Here is a 25,756-nt window from a genome sequence, read left to right on the forward strand (position 1 = left end):
AACCTCAGCTGTATAGTTCATGTATAGATAATCTATGTTTTGTCTAATCTGTTTTTCAGGCATGGTGCAAGTAGCTTTCTTTCTCAGAAAGTGAGTCAATACTGCAGGGCACAAGTGGCTTCTGCTATTATTATAATTATTATTTTTTTAGGATTTCCAACATGAACAGAAAAAAAATGTCAGTTGGTCTTAATAGTGGAAAGCGCTTGTGGGGAAATATGTCCAGTCATTTTTCAGTGACCTGCCAGCAAAGTATTAAACAACCAAACACACTATAAATATTTCAGAAGTATTTCCAGACAGCATTTGGAAAAGTGTTTAATATCAAATCTGTAATATGATGAATGTAGTAGTCTTGTTTGTTTTGATATGACTATGGAGGCGATGGAGCTCAGAGGAAAAACAACATGCATGAATGCACTGATAGAAAGTTATGATGTCGGGTCACTATTTGCATAAACAATCAACAAATTGAGTTTGTGTGGATGTTTCTTGCTTTAATAAAACAAGTTTGTGTGCCATTTCTTTTCCAAAAGAAGGAAAAGATGCCACTAAGCTGATTTGTTTTTGCGTCATGGGTTTTTAAAAACATCACAGCATCCAAAACAAAACTTATTGATATTGATATACATATCACAGCTAGTCAACTCTTTATTTATTAAAGTGAACATTGACCACTCTTTCTGTGCCAGATGGCATTATACAGATGCGCCATCATGACCATATGGTGGTCACTTCATTCATGAGGTGTTGTTGAAGTTGAAGGGATTTAAGATCAGACATTCCAGTCATTCATTTCCAATCCACAGTCTGACTCAAAATAATAATAATAAGGATCCAGAGTCATAAATATTACAATCACCCAGAAAACTAGTTTGCTCTCAGATGTGCAGTATATTTTCTCCAATGGTTGTTCCTTTCCTTTCCAGTGGATTGATTTGAGCCCTGTCTCTGTGTTTTCTTTGTCTTTCAGAGAAATAACGTTCACCTGCTGCTGAGTGTGTTTTTGCTGGCAGTCTGGGGAGCCGTCCTGTTGGCCTGCCGCTTCTACTGGATGGGCAACAAGCCCCCCAATTTTTCCAACTCTGACAACCCAGCAGCCGACTCCAACTCGCTCCTCACCAGGACATTAACCTTTTTCTACCTTCCTGCCATCAACTTTTGGCTTTTCCTCTGCCCGGACACACTCAGTTTTGATTGGTCAATGGACGCCCTGCCTTTGATCAGGAGTCTTGCTGATTGGAGAAACTTTTATACAGCAGCCTTTTACCTTGGATTGCTGTTGCTGGCTTGGTTCAGTCTGTGGACGCACCAGACTGCCAAGGGAAAGGAAACCAATGGTAAAGCGCATCATTATACCAATGGCAGGAATGGGAACAGTAATGGTCACAGTTACCAATATCATGAACATGAACAAATTAACAACTCCCACACAAACACTCACATCAATAGTGCGCAAAATGGTACCAAAAAGCACTATGAGAGCAGGACTCCCCTGCCCACCTCTGAAAATGTTGTGGTGTTCTCTCTGGGCCTGTTAGCTATCCCTTTCCTCCCTGCCACAAACCTGTTTTTCTACGTAGGGTTTGTGATAGCAGAAAGAGTACTGTACATCCCCAGTATGGGCTTTTGTCTGCTGGTGGCAGTGGGGATGAGGTCCCTGTACATCCGACTACGACGCAGGTCCTCCAGGACAATGCTGGTGTACTGCAGCGCAATCCTTGTTCTTCTTTTTGGTGTCAAAACTGTTTTAAGGAACCGGGACTGGGCAAATGAGGAGATGCTCTACAAGTCAGGGATTTATGTCAATCCTGCTAAAGGTAAGGCTGAACTCAGATGCATGCTTTATTCTCTTTAGCATACACACAGTCACAACTGCTCTAAAATACTCGTGTACACACTCATACACATGGAGAAAACACATTTTCTAACATCAAAACCTTATCTCAGTGTCTGAATACTGTGAGTGAGGTTTGAGGAAGGGTTTTTTATTTGATATTGCACGCTGCCTCTCTCAGTCTACTGACGCCCTAAATAATTCAAAGTAACGCTGCCTCAACATGTCTTCTCTTCATCACTCAGCTTCACTACAGAATATACAAGCGCTCATAAGTTGAATTTGGTGCCCCAGAAAAAAACGAGACTGGTGTAAATGGTGTAAAACAAGACAAAGTTAATTCTTCAGAACTCTCTACAAAGAATACAACTAAGTTTAATGTCTTCATCACTCTTCTTCATACACCCAGCTTGCAGCCTGTCTAATGACAAGAGATGCCCTTTCTCACTTGGAAAGGCACCATCACTGCCATGGCACCCGTGTCTGATTGGCACTTTCAACAGGAGATGAAATATTCAACAGCCTTCAAATTCAAGGTCATCAGACACAGATTCCCATCCAAAGTGTTGTTCTCAGCGCTGCTGAGCAGAGAAGCAGGGCAGGGACTTTCAAGGCAACAGCAGGACACGTTGTGTTAGCTAATTTCCCTTTCAGATTCTGCAGAGGAGCTGAGGCATGACAGCTGTTTGTTTTGGCAGGCCATCAGCTGAACAGAGCAACAGCAATGTCCCCAACTCACATTCATTAAAGCTAATGTAAGATTTGAACAGAACCCAACCTCAAATAGAGACACACTCGTTGAATTGTTGAAGTGTGAAATTTCACAGTACACAAAGAAACGCTTTACTGTAAAAGAGGCTTCACAAAGTCTTCTGAACAGGTGTGCATAACTGGACACACAGTTGAATGAAGGAAGCTTGACTTTTTTCTGCTGTTTGTCTTTATTTATACTGACTGTTCCTCTGGGATCGCACAGATGGAAGGATTTTCCACATTTAAATAAATACATTGCTTAAAGGCACGGTGCATGTTTAGCTCTCTAAACACGTCAACAAAAGCAGCAGGATTTTAGCTTCCTATTCTACGTAGCAAGTAGAGAGAGGGAACACAATCTCAGGTTTTTTTGTATAATAATTTTCTTTTGTGCAACACCATAAATGCTCAACAACCACATTAGGCCTGTGTGTGTGCATTTACTGTCACATTTGTTGAGAAATTGTGTTGAGTCATAGCTTTTAGACTGACTCAATGATTATATTATGTTTGCAACTAAATATTAGGCATGAAAGTGCACTCTTCAACTCTTTGCTGTTGTTAGTCTCCATCCAGTACAGTTCACCTTGTTCCAGCGCACCCTCTACATTTTCTTTCACACTTGAGGGTATCTGCACAAAATGTACAAAAGCTCTTAGCACCCTTATTTCATCTGTCAGTTACTGCACTGTGCCATTCAATACTAATGTCATTATCTGTGCAAAAGCACCGTGGTGGTCTCCTTTTCATATACACTCTCATAGGAATAAGTGGTGGTTTTGGCACAAAGCTCCCCTGGTGTGTCATCTCTCTTTACTCATAATGTCTTAGCACACCAGCTGCAGCAGTCGAGCAGCATCCTCCATAGAGGTTAAAAAAACTGAACTCATGGCGTGAGTGGCTGTGAATAACAATAGAAAATGATGACTTGCCACAGACATGTCACTCCTGCTGCTTTAATTTAAGAGCTGTTTAAGATTCTTTTAAAAAGAGTTTTTTTATTGTTATTCATTTTACTTAACCTTTTTCTTTTGGGATCTATCAGCATGGGGCAACCTTGGAAATGTCCTAAAGAGCCAGGGCAACATGGAGGAGGCTGAGCAGGCGTACAGAAATGCCCTCTATTACCGCAGCAACATGGCCGACATGCTGTATAACCTGTGAGTTTGTGTTTTATCATTTTGTGTGTTGGTGATTATTTGGTTGTTATTAATGGTTGTCCATAAGGCTTTGAAATGTCCTTTGTGCTTAAATACTTGGTTTTCTGTAAATTGTGTCCTCACCAATGTCCTGTCTCAATTGAGTGTGCATGAGCATGTGGAGGAGCTCACTTTGTGCACGCTCGTGTCCATTGATCAGATCTGTTCTCTCAGAGGAAGTGCCGCCTCGCCTTGTATTCCCCAGAGTGCTTTCTTTCTGACAGCAATATTAATGATGTTGTATTAGCCTGAGGGGGAGGGGGGGGGGGGGGCGCACAAAGCATCCACAGCCAATAATCACAGTGCGCTCAAATGTGTGTGGTACGAGAGGATCTAAATATATCTCCTCCTCTTTTTCACCTGCTTGTATTCTTGTCTTATCCTAACAGAGGTGTTTAACTTTAAACACCTCTGCTTTTGAGTTTTTAAGCTCTATCCTGCTGATCTGCTATTCCTTTTGTCTGTTCCAGCGGTTTGCTGCTACAGGAGAGCAACAAGTTCTCAGAGGCACTCCACTACTATAAGCTGGCCATTGGGAGTCGACCAACTCTGGCTTGTAAGTACAGCTCTTCTTTTTATTGACAATCTCCAGCTCTTGTGGTTGCGGCTGTGCTGTGTCCAGGCAACAGTGAGCACATGCTGTGGTTATGTGAAGGGGGAGGAATAGGTGGCAAAGGTCAGTGGGTATATGGTTGATTTAAACATTCAAGTCATTTCAACAGATCAAGCAACTGCATGATGTCATTTATTCTGAATTTAGGACATCACACCCATTTTTTTCTAAAACCACCTACACCTACTTATTCCTCTCTTCCTCTCCTTCCCACCCACGGCATTTTTTGCTGCTTTCCCTGCAATTAGATTTCCATACTGTACAATGTCATCTTCAGCAGGTTCCTTCCCTGATTAGTACAAATTGCTCACAATCTTACCTGATCATGCAATAAATTAGCTCCCCATTGTTCCAGCCATCAGTCAATGACAGATAAACAGAAAATCTTAAACATCTCTTCCTTTCTTCCCCAGATTAATTAAAGACCCAATCAAGATCCTGGTTAGACTAGAGAATTTCCATTCAGCGTGCAATTACCCAATCTGTTATAACCGATAACAAGGTTAATTAATTACCCTTAGCAGCAGACACATTGAAGGCAGAACGAGAATGTGACAGTGTTTTTCAAGGTTACACCATTACTCACTGCCTAATGGGAGCTAAGTCACACAAACTGTAGCCTGTTTTATTAATTATGCAGAGCTATCCTGAATGTGATAAAGTCCTATTTCGTTCCAGTCACATTTTATGCATACAATGCACAAAACAATCAGTTTGGAAGGCTGGTGAAAAAGACTTGCTTTTGTCTATCTGTGGTTTTTTTATCTGTCCCCCTTTCAGTGCAATGGAAAACAGTCTAGATATTGACCAGTGAGTGCAATACCCTGCAGGATAGATAAGACTGTGATGTGTTAGGATGTGGAATAAAATAATGTTTTGAGATAAGAAATTCCAAGGACAGGAGAGGAAGCCGTGAAAAAAGGGAGTTTGATTCTCACCCCTCTTCCCCCCAAAATGCTATGACTCGATTATACAGCAAACACCCTACAGAGGAGTCTTCCAGATTGATTTGCTGTATAAAGTTAATTTATTCCAACAGCCAGACTTGATAGGGAGTTGTTTAGAGAGGAAGGTCCACAGAGACTAATTACTCTTCAGCTACATATTGACTATTAGATGTTGTCTTCGACCACTCATGAAAAAGTTTAACAAGCATCCAATGTATCCCAAAGGATATATGCGAAGGTCAAACATACAGCATGAAAAAGATCCACAGTGGTTCATTGTTCCTCCCCCAAGGTGTGTTTCAAAGCAAAATGGCCATTACTCAACTTGTCAGCACCATTGCTAGTCTACATGACTTCAGTTCAGTCAAAGACACGTTTTCCCATTAACGGCAAATTATTACACTTTATGGAAATAGCTCTGCTCTTTGAGGAAGTTCTCCAAGAATCCTAGCAGCGTCAAGGATTCTGCTAAGAGCGCAAACCCTCTGCTTAATAAAGACGTACATGGAGATTGAATACTACTGTAAATAGAAAACTGAAAAATAGCACTCAAGGAGAAGGTTGAGGCGTGGGAGTTGTGGAAATGATAAGAAGAGACAGGTTATAATTGCTGCAGATGTATCATTGAACGTTATTACTGAGCAGCCAGTCAGAGTTCAAGTGCTCCGCCTGAACTAATGCCATGCTCTGTGCTTTCTTTTTTTGTTTTCCCTACAGCGGCCTACTTGAACACAGGCATCATCCTAATGAATCAGGGTCGCCTAGATGAGTCCAAGCGCACTTTTCTAACCTGCGCTGATATTCCAGATGAGAACCTGAAGGACCCCCACGCCCACAAGAGTTCAGTCACCAGCTGCCTGTACAATTTAGGCAAGCAGCTCCACGAGCAGGGACATCAGGAGGTAATGATCCCAAATGAACAATATATTCTACATTTTCCTGAAAATTCTAAGAGATGCATTTATGTTTCAAAATGTTTTAACATCTGGGCAAACAAATAGCAGCTTTCAATTCACAGCAACGATCCAAAGAATCACACTATGTTCATTTAAACATCATTTTACCAGAATAAATGTGCATCTTAGACTTAGCTCTGCTAGTTATTGGCTCAATGTTGAATAGTTGGAATATCTTGCGTGTGTATTCTTAGTGATAAAGTTTGGAATTCAATGTGAAAGTTAATATGGCATTTGTCCATGGTGGATGATAGCTCATAAAATAAAAAGAAAAGAAAAAGAAAAAGAAAATCAACATGCAAAAAGTTAAGATGACATTCATTCAAAATGTAGTTGTTAATAATTTTATAATGTATATTTTGGCCACCCAACGTATAAAATATAAAATATCCAGATTGCATGTACTATATATTGTATATGCACAAATATATACCTATATAGTGGCATTTTGTAAGAGACACATCACACACTATCATGAAATTCCAAGAAGTGCTCCTTCACATACAGTACATGCTGGAAATATTAAACCATGGTGAATTGAGATAAAATGCAGGCAGTTGCCAAAGGAGCCTTTTGGGGACACTGAGAAAATGCTCCGTTTTTTATGGACATGTTCCAAAATTGCCTCCGTCATAGGGGACACAATGTTTTGTGCAGATAATCCTCAGGCTGTTTCGAACAAATTCACTCTCTTTCATGCCCCTAAAGACCTACAGTGCTGGCTAAAGTGACTGTTTTTCCAGTGCTGCACATTTATATTGTACACAAGCACTGATGCTGCTGATTCAATCAGGAATGAAGCAGTGGCACTGCTGATTCAATAAAGGCTTTTAAAAATTGTTGCATGCTAGAGAGAGTGTCCCACTTCCTCCGACCTCTCACTGGAGCATTCGTCTCAGCAATAAAGTACTTCCAGCTCCTTCTACCATTTAAAATGTGAGGAGCTCTGAGGTGAATCGCTGGACCTACTCTCTATGCATGCTAGAGTGCATATGTGACACCGCTGTAGTCATCTTAACAGCCGTGACACTGAGGATAGACCCTTTCTGCTTGGCTCTGTATGAACCAGCCTCCCAGCGACCCCCAATTCCACGCTGTGTATTCACTGTGTCAGGGCCCCGGCTGCAGGGGAGGAATGACTAGTTACCCTAGCGCCAGTCTCTCTGACGGGGTCTCTCCGGTCTCTAATGCAAACATCCCCCACCTTCTTTTTTTTATTTTCTGCATTCACAGGAGGCCCTCTCCGTGTTTAAAGAAGCAATACAGAAAATGCCAAGACAATTTGCACCACAGAGTCTCTACAACATGATGGGTAAGAGCTGGTTTTAATTCCTGACTTGAAGCATAAAGGCTGTTGTTGTTTTTGTCATGTGATATAACAGATAGCGGAAGCAAGGGTAAAAGGTTATATATGGCAGTATTTTGAAGAAATATCCTGCTATACATCATGCATTTTTGCAGTGTTTTGTTATTTGAGCCCTTTAAGACAAATATATTCTGGATAAGTAGAGTCTAACACAACCAGCATTAGCAATTAGTCATCAGAGATGAGTAATCACAAGCAAGCCCAGGAAATCTATTAGCCCAGGGCTTGTAGTTTTTGCATCCCTGACTTTTCAGGATTTGTCACAGAAACACAGGCAAAACACACAGAATAATTGCTCTTGACTATAGTTCTTTGTTCCTTAATGAGTAACCATTTAAATATATAGAAAACAGAAGGTTAAACATTTGTCATACCTCTAATGCTGTCACAATTCAGAAGATGTTAACTTTACGTTCCAAAATCCAGTGGTGAATCCTAGCTGGGGCTTACTTTAAGCCCTTACGTGATAAATATGATGATGAAAACAAGGTTACACTCATTAACTTTCTAGTCCTTAAATACTGAAAGAAACAACCCAGTAAAATGAGAACCAGATAGACATTAAGCTCATTTGGATTTTGTGACAGATATAATTAGGTTTTATGCTGTTATGACCAAACCTTAGTAAGATTTTAAATAGCATGTTAAACAGAATTAATTTGCTTTTCACTACCAGAACAACCCATCTCGTTCGATTACAGCTGCAGAACAGCTGCTGCAGGCTCATTATAGTTTCTCTCAGAGCTTTTGCTTTTTCTTTTTTCTTTTTTTTTTTCTTGTCTCCCTTCTGCTTTCTCTCTCACCCTCACACGTACACATTCTTGAAACCTTGGAAGTCTGTAATCCAGACTTAGTAGTGCCATGGACGTTGGCAAAATGCAATTCGACAGAGCTACTGAGATTATGTCAAACTGTTGATGAAAACTCCAGTCACCGTTAAGGAGCAGCACAGCATCTGTAATTGAGGCACGAAGCCAGAGATGTGTGATTCCTGCAGCTTAATGTTGTTTCCTCGCTGAACTGAATTTGCACATTTGGCACACCTGCTCATATCTATTTCCAGTTTCTCTTGCTGCGCTGCTCTCATGCTGTTTGTCAGACGCCAAGGAGCAGAACCTTTCATCAGACGCAGACCTGGGTGGTAATCTGCGCCCTGCTGGTCTCACTCCAACACTCTCTGGTGGGCTGAGGAATGTTCCACTCCAAGGAGCTGCTTTTCAGCTCCTTGGATTCGATGTCACTTCTAATTGCACGTTGATGTTTGTGCTAATCTCATACAGCGGTCTACTGCCAGGAAGGCGAGAAAAATATTTTGGCTGCTTTTAGCCACATCAACAAGTGAAGAGGTCATTTCAAAATTGAGCTATAATACAGCTGTATTACATTTTAAAAATGTCTATTACCTCTGAAATCCAGATGATCCTGTCTGTAAACACATTAAGAAAGTTATATTACCCTACAGTGCTATCAAGTTTTTGTTCTGGAAATATTTTTCTATATTTTAAAAATGTCTTTGAAAAGCTATGAAAATACAGAAGCATCAGTATGGAGATGAACAGGTAGATTTGAATATATTGATATGCTATAATCCATTATTTTGCTCTGTTGATGACATTTTCTGATTATGAAGTACCAATACCATAACACGGATTTCCAACTCTTACATCTGATACGTAAGGCTGTACTTGCAGATATCATCTTGAAAATATATTCTCATGGATTACTTTACATCCCAGGGAAAAGGTCTTAAGCCTCAAGCTGTTTTTTTTTTCTTACAATAAAATGAGGTTATATCTTAAATATGGTGTTTTTTACATTCCTGTGTGTTAAGAGGTATCATTACATCATGTTACCGCACATTCAAATAGGGTGTTAGTGTGTCACCTGTTGCTTATCACATTTTCTTATCAGGGAAGTGATTGACCCTAACCCCCCCCCCAAAACCAAAGTCCCCCACTCAGATCTAGTCTAAACAACTTGTCCAGTTCATGAAATTAAGTAGTGAAATTTTAACACCTGTGACGCATTCAGTCACTTCCCCCAGTTAGGATGTTGATTTGAACTGTGTTGTGTCCAATTACCAGCTGATGTTGTCAAATTCTTGCAATAATACAGGTGTTATTGAATGGCTTTGAAACAGGTCATTGTTTTTTCAGGTGCTAGCAGGCAGAGGGTCAGATTTGGTGGTGGGGGGAGGTATCAGATGATGTCTGACAGATGAGAGAGATTGAGAGAGTGTTATAGACTAAGTGATATTATTCTATAGTTGTTTAAGCCACCCACTGAACTGTAGTGTTTTGTTTTTTTTATTTTAAGAAATAAAATCTTCTTGAAAAGCTGTTGTGAAAAATACGGAAGTTAGACATTTAGTATTTAGTATGAACATTGCATTTTTGTCAACATGGTATCTGAGGTTGAGTTTCTGGCCTTACCACCACTCTGTCATCCTCAGCTGAACAGTCGGCAGATGTGTAATTTCTTAACCTCTGACAGCTTGACCCTCATTTTGCTCTCACAGGCGAGGCCTACATGAGACTAAACAAGCTGACTGAAGCTGAACACTGGTACCAAGAGTCCCTGCGAGCCAAGCCGGACCACATTCCTGCACATCTCACCTTTGGCAAACTCCTGGCTATAACCGTAAGACTTCATTTTTTCGTGTCTTCCCTTCTCATGTTTTATCTTTAAAGCGTGAATATGTTGCTTTTGAGAGAAGAAATTACAAATTATTTATTTTAAAAATCTAACATTATGTTGTAGTATTTAATTTAGCACACATTATTATGTAATTGCCAGTCGTGGCCAGCAAATGTTGTGAAGGTAAGGATTAAGACCCAGCATCAAACTCATACAGTCAACTAGATTCAATGTTTTCAACTATATCACTAGCTAACAGCAGTCCTGCCTGTGTAGCTCAGTGCCTAAGTGCCTAAGTGCCTTGCTCATTAATGTGTGTGCAGGAAGGCTGTTAGTCAGTCACGTCCTTATCAAAGCTATTTCTGCTGGTCTGCTGAATTAACCTCTGTATTGACTTCTGATCTGAAGCCTGACCTCAAATCCTCCAATTTTTTTTCTCTACCTGTCCTCTCTTGGGTCTTTTCATTATGCTCTCTCTTTCATCTCCTCTGGCTTTTGATCAGTCCTGTATAGTGCATTTCTGATGGTTGTAATGTTCTCCTGAAGTTTCCACAGTTAATCAATAGTGTGAGAGTGAGGGAGAAGAAAAAAATGATCTCTTTGAGTTTCTCAAGATTTTCCTGTCATGGAAAAATAATTTCCTGATTAAAAGTATTTTCGTGGCTGCTTTTTTTTTTAACTTTCTGCTTAATTCCTTGTCTAAATCTTAAAAAAGTAGCACAACAAGCTGCTTTGGATCAACAGAAGCAAAACAGATCAGGCATTTGGCGTGTTTGCAAAGTTAAATATAGAGAAAGAAATGAAATCTCTAAACGCTTTTTCTAGGTCAACAATGATAATATCGTTTCAGGGTCACATAGCTGACCTGTGTTCAGATAAGCTAAGACAAAGCCATCTATGTGGAAGGGTCTCAGGGGCAGAAGTTTACAGGGTCCCAGTTTACGAGGAGATGGTCCTGTGGTTAGGTCATATCATACACCCATCAGTTACAGATCACCTCTAGATAGGCGTTATTGGAATGGAGCCGGCCTCGGAGGAGCAGTTAGAGCTGAATTGGACTGTCAGCACAGAAATAAACAAATTAGACGAAGAGTTGCACAGAAGGCTAAAAGAAGGGTGGAGGCTTCTTTTCAGCTGACATCCCTCTCTCCCAAAGTCTGGGCCCTAATGAAAGGACGTAATTGTGTTCAAAAAACCCAGAGCAGTGGGATCTGGATTTCCACAGAAAGACTAGACTCTTCCTGGCTCCGTCCCCTCTCATTTCCCACATGGAAACAGAGTTCTTTTCAAGTTCTTTTCATTTTGAATCTTTCCAAAATTATGACATAGTGCGTATCAAAACTGATATGTGGGGAGAAATTTCACAAGCACGTCATTTGATCTGAACTTGCTGGAAAACCCCTATTTTTCATATCAGCAGTTAACAGTTAGCTTTTAATCTGATATCAGTCTTGTTTCTTTCTCATGGGGGTCATGCAATAACACCATTACCATAGTGTATCCTCTGTGAAGTCTTACAGTTCATTTTCTGTGTCTAAAAGTGGATAAAGCTGGAGCACCATACTAGATTGATTTTCCCATCTGTACTCCAACTGAATGCCAGCTTTAAGAATAGTTCAGCCGACATCACAGCTAAGAGTCGCTTGTTAAACTGACATGAATTCCTCTCTGCACAAACGCCTCTGGACCTCAAAAACCATCTGAATCCAAATTCTGTCGGCAAGGACAGTCTAGGGGAGTAACACAATTCTTTAGAGGAGAGCATAAAGACTTAGTGAAGTGGACTCGAGGGGGGGAGAATTCAGTGGACTGTGAAGAGAAACTCATTTTATTTAAGAAAGTGTTATTGATTTTGGAGGAAAGTAGAGTTCGAACCTGCAGGGATAAATCTCTCTAGATCTCTGACCATGATGGATGGAAGAAAGGTTTTGAGCTTGCGTGATCCTTTGAGTCCAAATAATGCCATCAGAGATGGGGAGTCAGTTGTTAGGACGGACTTAGAGCCTCTTCATCCATGATGAAATTTTAAAAGACAGCAGATTCTTTATTGAAATGTGTCAGAAAGTTTGTATCCATGACTTTGAGTTATACCCTTTTATGTATGCTGTTTCTCTTGTGGCTATAGCCTCTGTCCCCGATGACAACAGCATTTAAGCATGATCAAAATCACTTCTGAAGGTTGTCCAGCCCACCTGCCCCCACCTCTATCATCCCCCTACCTCTGTGCTCCCTGCGGCAGAACTATGAGTGATGAAGATGCTTTAGATACTGTCAGGGGTTTTCGAGGTTCAGGTCCCTGCGGGAGAGGTGGAGAGACTGCGAGATAAGGCTTGTCAGCAGGGTCAGAGAAGGGTGAGAGGAGGGCAATGAAGCTGAGCTGCTAGCTGAAGCGCAAAGAGCAAAGAGTCGCTGTGATTTGTGGACAAAAGAAGGACAAAATAGGGGAGGAAGGGAGAGTTAATCACACAGATCAGTATCACCCCCCTGCTGTGCCGACCCCTGAACACCTCCGCTGGCGCTCCGGGGGATCAGGATGTGTTTCTGGTTCCGTGTATACACCACAGGTCAAAGATGGACATGGCCGCGGCAATGCTTGCGATATTGGATTCAGTCATCCACTAGTCATTTCCTTCAGGGAATACGAGGCAGGCTTCATTCATAATCACCTCACAGAGCCAGAGCTACATCTGCAGTTTATCTAATGTTATCAGGAGATTTGAGGTGTGAGGTATGCACCAATAAACTCTCAGCATGTGTGACAAAACTGAGGGCATTGTACTCACACGGAAAGTAGAAAGGGGGATGGCCCGTTGCTATTGACAGTATCATTTTTGTGTTCTCCACCCTCCCCTGATTTTATTGGCCTCAAGGTACTTTCAGAACAACTAAGAGGTTGCCATTTCTCAAAATGTGTCAATGGAGTGACCGCAAGCAAGCAGTTGGTTCCATTGATGCTGGTGTTAGTTGAGTGACATGCCTTCAATTAAGTAAAGTAGGGGTTAGGGTTTACATTAAAATATCCGCAGCCAAAATATCCAATGAGAAATATGCCAATTTCCAGTTAAATAAATATATTTAGTAATAGCATATTGAATACCCTAATATGGTGTAATCTATAGTGTGTTACCAAGACAACTTAAATATGAATGTATATTTTGTAAAAGTTTGGTTTTGCCTTTGCTTTTAAGGCAGTAAAGATTCTCCAGTAACAGTCCTGCGCTTTGGCTAAACATCAGTTAATATGAATCTGAAAAGTCTTACTGTTTTCTCTCAGGTAAAGTTACAGCTAGCATAGCACAGCAAGCATCAGCCTGGAGCTCTACTATTAAATAACATGTAATTGATAAGTAGGAGGTTTAACTTTTCACCGGCCCTGGTCGGAGGCACACTCACGGAGCTGCAGCTGCAGGCTACACGCTTGGCTGCATTAAATTAACAACAGCAAGGCTATTTGTTTTATTTTATTGTTGTAGCCTATACTGTATGCTCAGTTCGAAAAGTTTGTGAAGAGTTCATTCCTTTAATAAAATACATTTGTTGGATCATTTGTGTTTTATTGCTGTTTAAATGTAGGCTATTATATGGCTATTTAAAACATATGTCTGGTACTTTTTCTATATGGCCAGAAATCTGAAATATTAACGGCAATATTGGCCATCAAAAAAAGGACAGGTCACCAGTCAATCACCAGGCTAACATTTTGTGTAGAGACACACAACCATTCATACCTACATTCACAATTTTGGGCAATTTACAGTCACAAATGAACCTAACCTGGATGTGTGGGAGGAAGTTGGAGTACCTGGAAAGAACCCACACAGTCCTAAACAGTGCTGGGCTATATCTCAGATGAGGAGAGGTAGGTGACTTCTGTTGGCAGGAGGCATTGTGAACATTTTGACTCAACGGGGAAAATCGAACACCAATACTCATTCGGTTACCCTGATTATTCATAGAGGCACACGGGTGAGCCAAATGACTTATAATCCATAAATTTGCAGATGAAAGAAAAGTTGCCAGGTTTATGAGGTCCAGCAGTGAAGTAATACAGCATGTAGTGTAGCAAATTGCCTCTCTAGAGATTAATAAGAACAGTAATAATATTTCCTTTGAGATGAGTAATGAGAAAGGGGCAACTTGTTGCTTTTTTGAGGTTTGACCCTCGTTCGTCATATAGCTTATTCTGGCCACGGTCATACTTGTCATAATCCAAATCTTCTATCCATTCACAACTGCAAGTCATTTCAGTGTGTGAAAGCTTAATTCTGAGGTTTACCAAACAGACATAGGCCTCTGTTATTATAAAACCAGCTGGCCCTCAAACTTACAAGTTCTTCCATCTGTGAATACGAGTATAAAAATACACAAAGATGATGCTTTTCAGACTGGAACTGTGATCGCTACTTGGACACCATCATCTCTATTAAACATATACTTAGCACGGGCTTGATTTTCCGCAGCATCAAGGGAACCCACACTCAGATGTTTACATTACAAAATTATGTATTTATTGAATCTGCAGTTCACTGAAAATGTATATGCTTGACTAAGTATATAGTCATTAACACTAGACTGTACTGATTGGATGGGAGCCTATTCTATTTGACTAAACAGAAGTAATTTGCTTTATTTCAAACTGAGCTCAAGCACATTATTTTTCCTGGCTTATGCAATCTTTATGTATTCTTCCTCTATCTTTTTCTGATGATTTGGCATTTTATCTAAAGCTTTTATAGACTTGTTAAATCTCCATTTTTCTTATTTTATTTTATGCATTATTCATGCAGTCTTTTAGAGCGAAACACACACTAATTGTCGCATTGCTAATGCTAAAACATCTGCGTTTATAGATGAGCGCACATTGTTAATTGTTGATCAGACGGCATCTGGTGCCCAACGGAGAACAGGAATGTGTCAAAGTCCCAGCTGGCACCTCTATTGGCCAGCTGCTCTGTTGTCTTTGAGCTGTGATTGGTTATGTGTCAAAGACTTAAGGGAGTTCTTGAAGTCCACAGGGCTTCAGGGTTGCTTCTCCTCATCGTGTTATCCTCACCCTCCCAGTATAGATTAATATAAGCTCCCCAAAGGCTGAAACAACAACAAAGATCCATATTCATACATGAGTTCTCTGACCATTTTTCAGTTTCTTTACTCTTCTTTCCTTTCCACTCTCCTGCTCCACTTCCCCATTTCCATTTTACCACTCTCTGTCTTGTTTCATAGCGGTTGGGCCACACACACCGGCAATCTGTGGTCATGCTCTGGAAGTGTTATTTGAACAGATAAAAGTGTGTAATGAATGAGCCTTTGCCCCGCCTGGTCTGCAGTGCCAAGCATGACAGTGTGTACTATGACAGCACGACACATGAGCTTGAAAGAATAATACTGGTGGTACATGTGTTTCATGTCTATTTATTAAGATTTACTGTTAAAGTAGGTCTGCGGTTTGAAGGGGGACATTAGGTATTCACAAAGGTATTTTGGCTGTTTGGCTGAGTGTGGTATTTCTACAATGAGTAGGCGAGGAGCAGTTGAAACAATAATGACACTGTTTTTAATCCTCTCAGGGGCAGAAAACAGAAGCGGAGAAGTACTTCCTGAGGGCCATCCAACTCGATCCCACTAAAGGCAACTGTTACATGCATTATGGTAAGTAGTAATATTTTCGACTTTCATTTTACCATATCCTGACTTCATTCTTATGTCTTCAAACGTTTAATTTGGCAATATAACACATACGTGCTGCACTTGTCTGCACAAAGGCAGGAACTCAATGCACACATGTTGTTCATACAACACTGTTGGCCGACCCCTTTGCCATCTCTTCCTCCAATCAGGCATGATGTCAGTCTGTACGTGTTGGGGGATCGTGAGAAGAGAGGATGATTTCCTCCTATTGTTCTTTGATTTTATGGAACTATGAAACGTGACAATTGCAGCATCGCTTTTGTTGCATAAATAAAAAAGACTTGCACAAAGGGTATTAATAAGCAATAGAAATACTTAGAGAGTTTCTTAAAATAATATAGTTAAATAAATGAATAAATAGCCAAGAACCGAAAAAAATAAAACATATGACATAAGCATATGAATGTAGTCTGTAACAAAATGCAATGCTGTCATTGTGACACAATATAGCCAAAAGTTAATGTTGATCTAGAAATGGATATTTATGTTCGCAGCTGATCTGATGCAATAAACACATCAGGCTTATGAGTCAGGATTTCAAGCCACTGAGACAATTAAAACATCCATTCACTGCTATTGTCTGCCTGTGACAAGAAGCATGCCTGCACACAATTGGAGCAAACCCAGAGTGACTAATCAGCTGAGCCATAATAACACTCACGCCTTGACATCATTTTTTAAAAAACTGCATAGCACTGCAGCTTTAAACAGCGAGTAGAATAGAATAGCACGTCCTACCTTAGTTGGTGAGACGATAATAATTAATGGCAGGCTCCTCAGTATGATGAATCCCCTCTGGCTTAGCTCCACTGTTAAACACTGTCACTACATGAGCTAGCAGTATCACCCGCTGGGAGGTTGTCATCCACCTTCGCTCATCCTCTGCAGTGGCCTCCTCTTCTTGTCCCTGCTCTCCAATGGAATCAACCTGCTCATCTGTCCAGACTTTTTCCTACTCCTCTTCATTTGGCAGTGGACTGTTAATGATACTACAGCAGTTAGGGATGCTAAATGGATTTTGCATGGTAGTGGCATCAGTATTTCTGAATAAATATATTAAAATATTTTGCAGCATCAGCTTTGATTTTTTCTTTTTCTCTCTGACCTTTTCCACATTTTCATTTTTTGTGAACGTTATCCATTTGCTCTGGCTAGCTTTATTTTCATGTTTTTATTTGATTATGATGCATCCACTTGAAGGGGTTGGAGGAGGATAGTGGTAGCACTTTATGAACCTGCCTTACAGTATAAGTACCCTATTGACAATAATTACAGTGTAACCCCTAAACTCAAAACCAATACCATATATTGGGTTTCTCATTGTCCAATAAGTGCTGTTCTGAACTAGACCTTTTACGATTCCCCTAAAAATCACACTCTCGCATAATGAACATGAACAGTTTCACCATCTGTATACATAGGCTGACTCTGTAAAATATTTCGTAATTATATGAGGGCAGTCCAGGACACTGCAACTGACTTTCCTTTTTAACTTGTTTTGAAATATCTTTCACCCTCAATAACTGCTGAGGTGTTTGTAACCTGCAGCTGTTATACACTCAGTGATACTCTGAAGTCTCATTTTAAGTCTGTCTCTCACCTCAGGCTTGTATAAATGGCTTCAGTTTCATCCACAGTTATTAAGGAAAATATGCATGGGTTCACCTGGTGGTTTAGCATCCTGGTGCAGTAGTGGGGCTAACCAAAGTCAATAGGGTATTAATTCCTCTCTAAACCTGGCGTTACCAAAAAGATCCAGCCTTAGTTCACGGCCTTGTCAGGCTCCGATAATCCCATCCCATGAGAGGTTGACTGTAAAAGCAGCCACGCCTGTAATAGGACACAAACCTCCTGTAAGAATCATTTTCATCTTAAAGAAACAGATCTATCAAGGCCAACTAATCTGAACAAATGGGTCTGAGAGATGGCCAAAGGGTGATGGTATGTTGCATTCGTAGCTAGTGTTTCAGCATATTATTGCCGGGGCAGACCAGGCTGTCCCTCCGCATAGGCCAAAGCCAACACCTCTGGACCGTGTATTCCTCTGTGCCTTGGTAGGGATCCTTCACTGTTTTAACAGTGCTGCTTTTCTCTCCTGCCCTGCCAGGTCAGTTTTTGTTGGAAGAGTCACGGCTGCTGGAAGCGGCGGAGATGGCAGAGAAAGCTGCACGCCTCGACAGCGGGGAGTTTGATGTGGTCTTCAGCGCAGCCCACATGCTCAGGTGAGTGTTTAATTGGACACGTGCTGGAGAAAAGCCCCAGCACATGCACAAAGACAGTGTATGTGTTTGATTTTTTGTAGATGAGATGGGTGGGCCACAGTTTTCCATGGCTGAGTAAAAAGGAAAGGCTATGTATGAGAGAGAGGGAGGTCTACTGTCTGCACGGTTTATCCAGGGGCTTACGCTACTCCACAGCCAGTGTGATTTACTTGGCTGTACTTTGTAATCCTCTTCTCTTGCTGCAGTGCCAGCCTTAGAGCTCTGGTTTGTCTTAGCATGCTGTGCAGCTATGTATCTTCATATGCTCTCGCTCTTTATCTCTCTCCCACTCTGTCTCACTCTTTCTCTGCTGGCCCCAGCTCCTACTTGAAAGTCGGCTTCCAAATCGGTGCAAGGTTCAGCCGATGAGCCTCGGCAGCAAAGCTTTAGCAGCCCACAAGCTCTTGTGTTTCTGAATGCAAGCCATGAGTGGAAATTTGTAAATAAAGCCATGTGCCAATTTACAGTATGCTGCTCCACTGACTGTATAAACCTACAAAATTATATTACTGAGTGTAGAGATTTCCTTGTTTGCATTGAAATTACAGCTGCCTGTTGAAAGGAGGGTTATTTTTAAAACCATTATTGCTTATCTTGAATCACCAGTGTTTGGTAAAACCACTGCTTCTTTACCCAAGAGCATTGCTGCACAGCTCTTTGTAAGATTCTTTCCCAGCTGCTTTATGCATAGCTCTTCGCCCACCAGTCTGTTCACGCAGGATCTTCACCACCAACGGCTTTCAGCATCGAGAGCCTCTTCCAGGGTCCAGACCCCTGGCAGCTAAAGAGAACTTCAAGCAGTGATCAAGCTGAACTTTTCTCCGCCTGCTTGGCATGGGGTCTCGCTCCTCCGCAGCTCATGTTCTTTATGTGTTTGTCTTGGACGCAGACGTGGAAAGGCTCTCGGTTGGTGGGGACACAAGTGAATCCACACAGGGGGGAGGGGCAGAAGCTTTCAGATTTGCAAATGTCTTTTATTGCCCTCTTGGGCACTTGGTTTTTGATCATTCGGCTTCCAAACTAGTAATGGTCTTCTTCCGTCGCTGAACAATTGTTATGAGTGTGTTCTTCCTGCTAGCTCCGGTTTGTAGTGTGAATGCAGGACAGGAAACGCTGGATAATGGTATGGCCATGTGGGACGTGCTTGTACCTCCCATTTAATGTGTCAAATCAGTGAAAGTATAAAACTACATTGTGACAGTAAAGTACAGTAAAGTACAATCTGTAGATGTTGGTTCCAAAAAAAGTTATGCCAAAACACACAGCAACCACTTATAGTTAACCTCATACTGTACATGATGCCCATCCAAAGCATACAGTATGACCAATATAATAATACTCCAAAGAAAGATTACTTTATATATTACTAGCATGTCATAATATTAGGTATGCCAATTTGTGCATATCTCAATGTTTCAAAAAATTGGTTTAAAACGGTAATTCTATCATGGTAGAAACTGGTTCCATGTTACATTAGGTGTACTGTATGTACTGTACTCTCTTTCAGGAAGATGTCATTCTAACAGAGAGAATAAAACATGTATTTCTGTACTCAAGACAGATGGGACAGCTGTATTTTAAGCACAAATATCTGGCTGTTGTTAAAAATGCAGTTTGTACACTCAGTCATCAGAATGTGTCACGCTTATAAGCTGTCAATGTTGTGATTTTACATGTCTGGAGTTAATAAACCGTCCTCAGATAACATGATGTCAGGGTAAGAAGATCAGTGGTTGAGTTGCTGATATGAAATATGATCAGGATTTTGCATGCTTTTGTCATTAATTCGTGATACATTTTCCCATATCTTTCTCTTCTTTCCTGTGCTCTTTGTCTCACACTGTTCCTTGGGCTTAAACCCAGGCAGTGGTTTACATACTTGGCGTTCATTGCCTTCTGCATTCTCACAACCCACAGTCAGACAGCCCTTGGAGGTTCTGCTTCTCCTTTGGTCATGGTGTGGCAGCTCTCCAGTTCTCTTCTGATAATGTCTTCATATAAATGTGATAATGATATTATAGAATTAGATTTGTGCTTTTTTTTTTCTCCGAAGGTTGCGCTTTCTAAATATTATGCTGGCAAACAAACATATGGTTGTGGTTAGACGTGAAACCCACATTTATAATCTCAGGACAAATTCAGCAACTCAACTTGGTGTCTGGATCACTTGTGGAATGTAAAATGCTTCTTTGGAGCACAGTTGGAAAAATTCAGTTGCACTGAAAAAATAAACAGTACTAACATATTTTTGTGTGTTTGTAAAGTGTGTGTGGATAACATGAAAGATGAGTAATTTAAAGGACCCCTCTTTAAGATTTAGTGGCATCCAGCAGAACGGACTTGGCAGAAATGGAACATGATATTCATAAGCATGTTTTAATTAGTGTATAATCACCTGAAACTAAGACTCTGTCATGTTTTTGTTACCTTTCAGTGAGCCCTTTATATCTACATAGAGAGCGGGTCCTCTTCCACAGAGGCCGCCATGTTGCACCGCCATGTTTCTACAGTAGCTCAGAATGGACAAACCAAACACTGGCTCTAGAGAGCGTTTCATGTTTTTCCTGAATTTCGCAGCTACTGTAGATTGCCCTACATACTTTTGAAGGGGAGCAGAGGGATATCCAATTGGTTGCAATCTGCAACCTCTCCTCTAGATGTCACTAAATCTTACACACTGGTCCTTTAAGATCAGAATTTTGTTGTTGTTTTTTTCTTACACACAACCCTATGACGGTGAACGAAAAATGCATGCCCATTCCTGAAGTTTTAAATTGCCATATCATTTGTCACTTCTTGCCATTAATTAGTTTTGAATGTCAGTTTCTAGTATCAAGACTCTCTGTGGACTTTCAGGTCATGATTTCTGCTATATTATCATTTTTAAATAAGAAGAAATGTGAAAAAAATGCGCCCTCAAAATGATACATTTAAAGCCCCCCTTCACTGAAAAATATGTTTTGCTTATTGTTACTTACCAATAATGTATCTGAGTTTAGCAGACTTTCAAATTCATCTGCTGACATTTTATGCCATCACAACTACCTCTGATGGTCCATTACGCAGCTTACTTCTAAGTGTGGTTTGGACATTTGAAACTTCCAGTACATGTGAGGGAGAATGAGTAGAAATTTGTAAGTAGTTTATTGAGTTTTTGGTTGGAAAAAATAATATGTTGGGTAAATTATTATTCAAAGAAGAGTATTTTCATATATCTTATAAACATGGTGAAGGGGATCTGTAAGCTATTAAAGTTATATTGAGGAAAAAGAAATACAAACTGTCTGCTGATTGTTCAGTGAGTGATCATAAAAGCATCTAGACCACATAAGACAGTGTCATTGTAACCAAACATAAGTGTGGTGTGTGTACTCAGGCCACTGACCTGGTTATCCCGAAAAAAAAGTTTTCCTTTTATCTGGAACCATATGGAGGATGATTCCTTAATAGACTGCGACAGCCTAAATGAAACTGTGGTTCCAATGGTCTCGCTTCCTTTGATCATTACGACTTATGGGGCTCCACAGCCAGCCGTCGTTGGCTCTGTCCTTGACTTTGTCAAAGTTAAATTGTTTGCAATGAGTCAATTGTTACCATCAGTGAAAAGCATGCAGCTGCGGACCGTAAAGGTGATTTCTGGTTTAGCGTAGTATTAATGACAGGAAGAGCCATGTCACAGAGGAGCCACAGTTGCATGTATAACAGTAGGCAGAGCAGTGGATTATGAGGAAGATAAAAAGTATAATATAGAATATTCCTGTCATGACTGCAGGTTTTATGTCCTGAGGAACGAAGTATTTCTGGTTCCAGGCCTCATGCCGACAAGCCATCTGCCCAAAAACCCTTTTTGTCACAGCGTGGTATTCTACAGCATGTTTTAGTGCATCTGTGCTATCAAATCTGCTGTCCTGTTTGTTATGATAGTGTGATTAAATCATTTTATGTTTCCATACTGTTTACACACTTTCAGTGTCTCTAATCATCTAGCATGTAAAACCACAATTTCCTGTCTGGCTGTAAATAGTATATTGAATATTTCTTATCAGTTTGGTTTGTTGAGTAGTTTTCCTCAATAAGCCACATGTCCTGACCCCAAGGTTCAATTAAAACAGAAAGTGCTTGCTATGCTTTGCATGGCACAGATGTTATCGAGTGAAAGATGCTATCGAATGAGAAACCTACAGGCGATTGGATCAGCTTTTCTCATCCCTCATGCTGTCCCCCCCTGTTATTTTCTCAGTGACCCCTGAGCACCAGTAAACATAAAGGGCCTCATCTGAAGCCGGGAGCAATAAAGATGAGTAATGATTGCCTCTCTCTGTTTTACCTTTGCAGACAAGCCAGCCTAAATGAGGCAGCCGAGAAGTATTACGGACAAGCAGCAAGCCTGAGACCCAATGTGAGTACAGCCACAACAAGTTAATCATCCCCATTACTATTTACCCTGATGGACACTGTGCAATCACAGTCTGGGTGGTTTTCCAATAATCCCATCCATGTTACTACCCGGGCTGCCTTCTCACAACGGCCCTCATTGTCAGTGGATCTCAGAAAAAAAGAAGGCTAGCTCTTTACTAAGCTCAGAGGTTTGTTTGTGCAGCATCCATCACCAACTTCAAAGGAGAGGCCATGGGTGAGTAGATTGAAAAGAATAATGATAATAACACTCAGTCAGGAGACTTTGACATCTTGAAAATGAATGGGGTCCAGTCTTTGGCAGCTCTGACAGGAGGGGTCGAGTTGTTTAAGTGAGGTCCGCAGTGGGAGCAAAATATGTTTGGCATGTGGTTACCCTGTTTGTTCCTGTGTCTTGATTAGAAGAAATAGGCTCAGGATTAATGATCAAAATATATCTGGACAATGTTATACAGATACAAAGTTTAGTTGTGGAAGCACACAAACCCTGGTATAATATATACAAACAATGACAAACAAAAAGACCAAAAAAACATGATTGTAACAAAAGAATACATTTTTAGATTTCCTTACAAGCCACGAAATTGAGCTCCTATCCCCTTTGTTGTTCTCAGTGTCGATGCAGCATTCGTCTTTTAGCATTGTGTATTTTTAACATCTAATTAAACCCAGATGTACGGTAAGGAGAATCATTGCTCCCATTGTCCCAGTTCAAATGCATATATGAATAATGTAGCAGAATCATAAGGTTTAAGGTGAATTGTGGGAATGTCCCCATTAATTATTTGTTCTTAGTTGTTTTTTATTGTGAGGAGGGTTCAGATCACCAGATTAGAGAAGACCACTTGTGTGCCGCCCCCTGATGGATGTGCACTTCTTTAAAATGAGGATGTTTGTGCTCCCCACAGATCTATTTCAGGGCCAGATGAGTGTAATTTTCACATGACTGCTTCTTGGCCCCTGTAATCATATAAACATGCATTTGATGTCCACATCCAAACGGGGAGACATGTTTTTGTCCCTACTTGGTCACTTTGCCTTGATGCCTTTACCATTTGTATTGCTTACAGCTGATGCACAATTATGATTTAGGATCTTCATCCGTCTTCTTTTCCATTATCCTTTGTTCTTTCCGATGCGACTTGACTTAAGCCATGTACCCTGTCCATCTTCATTTGTCATTTCATACTTTACTGCAGCTTGATTCTTCACTATCCAAAGGCACGGGTGTTTTACATTAAGCACATATGTCTGCTCGCTCTGAGTGAGAGAGGACAATTTGCTCCATTCAAGGGATTTTGTCCTTTAGTCCTTTTCCTCTATCTAGACAAGTTAAGTCCTATCAGTGGCTTGCTGTGCCCTGGATCTTCAACATTTAGATATTCTTGACCAGAATGTCTATCTGGAGTCATTTTGATCGGTCATTCCCCGACCTAGCTTAGCTTCACATTTGACTGTCACAGTCTTTTATAGCATATGTTGCTTTACAGTCTAGGCTAATATGGTCCACATCTGGCCGTGCCTCCGCTGCTACATGCCAGTTTTGGGAAGGGTAGGCAGGCAGAGAGGTTGCAGAGCAGCAGGAAATGAGGAAAAAATGAAAGGTTTTGACAAGGGACCTTTTTCAGTGTGTTGCTAGGGCAAGGAAAAATGCAGAAGCAAGGGTATAAATCACAAAAGTCTTAACTATGTGAAAGTAAGGGGAGAAAAGCTTGGGTGAGGAACGATGGGAGCCAACAGGGAAGAGTGGAGGAAGGAAACAAAACTGAGGAATTGATAAGTTCTGCATTGGCGAAGAAAAAGAGCTTTTGAATTTCTGCCGCCGCTGCCGCTACTGCAGCTGTTGCTGCAGCACTGAGAGAAAAACCAGGAGTCTGTTGATTTTCTAACCAGGAGTCTTTGCTCAGTGCTTCATATGTCATCTCAATCATCAGTATGTATTCTGGAAGATCTGAGAAAGCTTTTCATACTAATATGGTGGCTTTTTTTGTCAATTTAAGGTTGCTTATCATGCCTTCTCATCCTATTAATAGGTCCCTCCTACAGCCTGCACCATCTGTAAAGGAACTTTCAATGAGTCATCCGATCAAAAATTCACCATATTGCCATGGGATAGAGAGAAAGAGAAAGATACTGAATACAAGAAGCCTGTATTGCCAGTAATAACCTTCTTGTGTACATTTGCCTGCCAGCAACTAGATGTTAGGAGATATACAGTAGTTTTTTCTCCTTGTGGCAAGCAAAGTATTACTCGATTGTTGTCATCCTCTCATTCAATGAGTCATGCTAACTTATGAACTCACTGACCTCGTAGAAACAGAGGTTGGAGAATATTGCTCTCAGTGGTGAAGTTATTCAGATACTATCATAAAATCAAAAATACCCCAATACAAGTAAAAGTCCTGAATTAGAATGGTGTGTCATGAAGTATGTGTACAGAAGTATTATCAGCAACATGTACATAAAGTATCAAAAATAAAAGCCCTCATTATGCAGACTGACCTATTTTAGAGTGCTTTTAATAATATGTGTTATAGTTTATTATAGTTTGTTTTGTTTATCACTAAAACATTCATGTAGGATTATATTAATGTTCTAGTTTATCAATGTGGAGGCAGTTTTAGATAATAGGTAGATTAATAATAACAGAACTGCATCATATTATATAAGTGTAGCATGTGTTTTTATATGAATAATAATACAACTTATTTATACAGCACATACACAAAGTCCATAACACATTTAAAGAAAATTTAAAAATCTTGATCTAAAAAGTGGAGTTAAAAGTAAAACCTTCTGAAATGTATTGTAGAAGTACAAAATAGCATAAAAGGAAATTACTCAAGTAAAATGCCCTTAAACTTGTACTTTCATATAGTACTTGAGTAAATGTACGTAGTTACCTACACTTCTCTTAATATACCACAAAATGGCAATAACAGTCATTTGCCTTCCACCTATACTTGTCACCAACATGTTGTGGATACAGTATTTATGTGTGGTCTCCTGACTTGTCACTTTCAAGTATGTCCATATGTATAAACAGTTATATTTTGGCAAGCGTTTTTCTTACTAGTTAAAAT

At 40.4% G+C, this 25,756-nt stretch overlaps 1 protein-coding gene across 1 annotated transcript in view; it reads left to right on the forward strand.

Annotated features, from left to right (window-relative positions):
- The window catches only part of tmtc2b (transmembrane O-mannosyltransferase targeting cadherins 2b), an 89,887-nt gene that overhangs the window by 59,762 nt on the left and 4,369 nt on the right, over positions 1-25,756 (forward strand). Inside the window, exons 3-11 of the mRNA XM_053318537.1 lie at positions 974-1,820; positions 3,636-3,750; positions 4,260-4,345; positions 6,067-6,251; positions 7,539-7,617; positions 10,190-10,311; positions 15,876-15,957; positions 18,104-18,218; positions 22,593-22,656. Of these exons, the coding sequence (XP_053174512.1) occupies positions 974-1,820; positions 3,636-3,750; positions 4,260-4,345; positions 6,067-6,251; positions 7,539-7,617; positions 10,190-10,311; positions 15,876-15,957; positions 18,104-18,218; positions 22,593-22,656 (1,695 nt within the window). The remainder of the gene's footprint in view (positions 1-973; positions 1,821-3,635; positions 3,751-4,259; positions 4,346-6,066; positions 6,252-7,538; positions 7,618-10,189; positions 10,312-15,875; positions 15,958-18,103; positions 18,219-22,592; positions 22,657-25,756) is intronic.

The sequence above is a fragment of the Scomber japonicus genome, chromosome 5 (genome assembly GCF_027409825.1).
Source record: "Scomber japonicus isolate fScoJap1 chromosome 5, fScoJap1.pri, whole genome shotgun sequence".
Classification (NCBI taxonomy): Eukaryota; Metazoa; Chordata; class Actinopteri; order Scombriformes; family Scombridae; genus Scomber; species Scomber japonicus.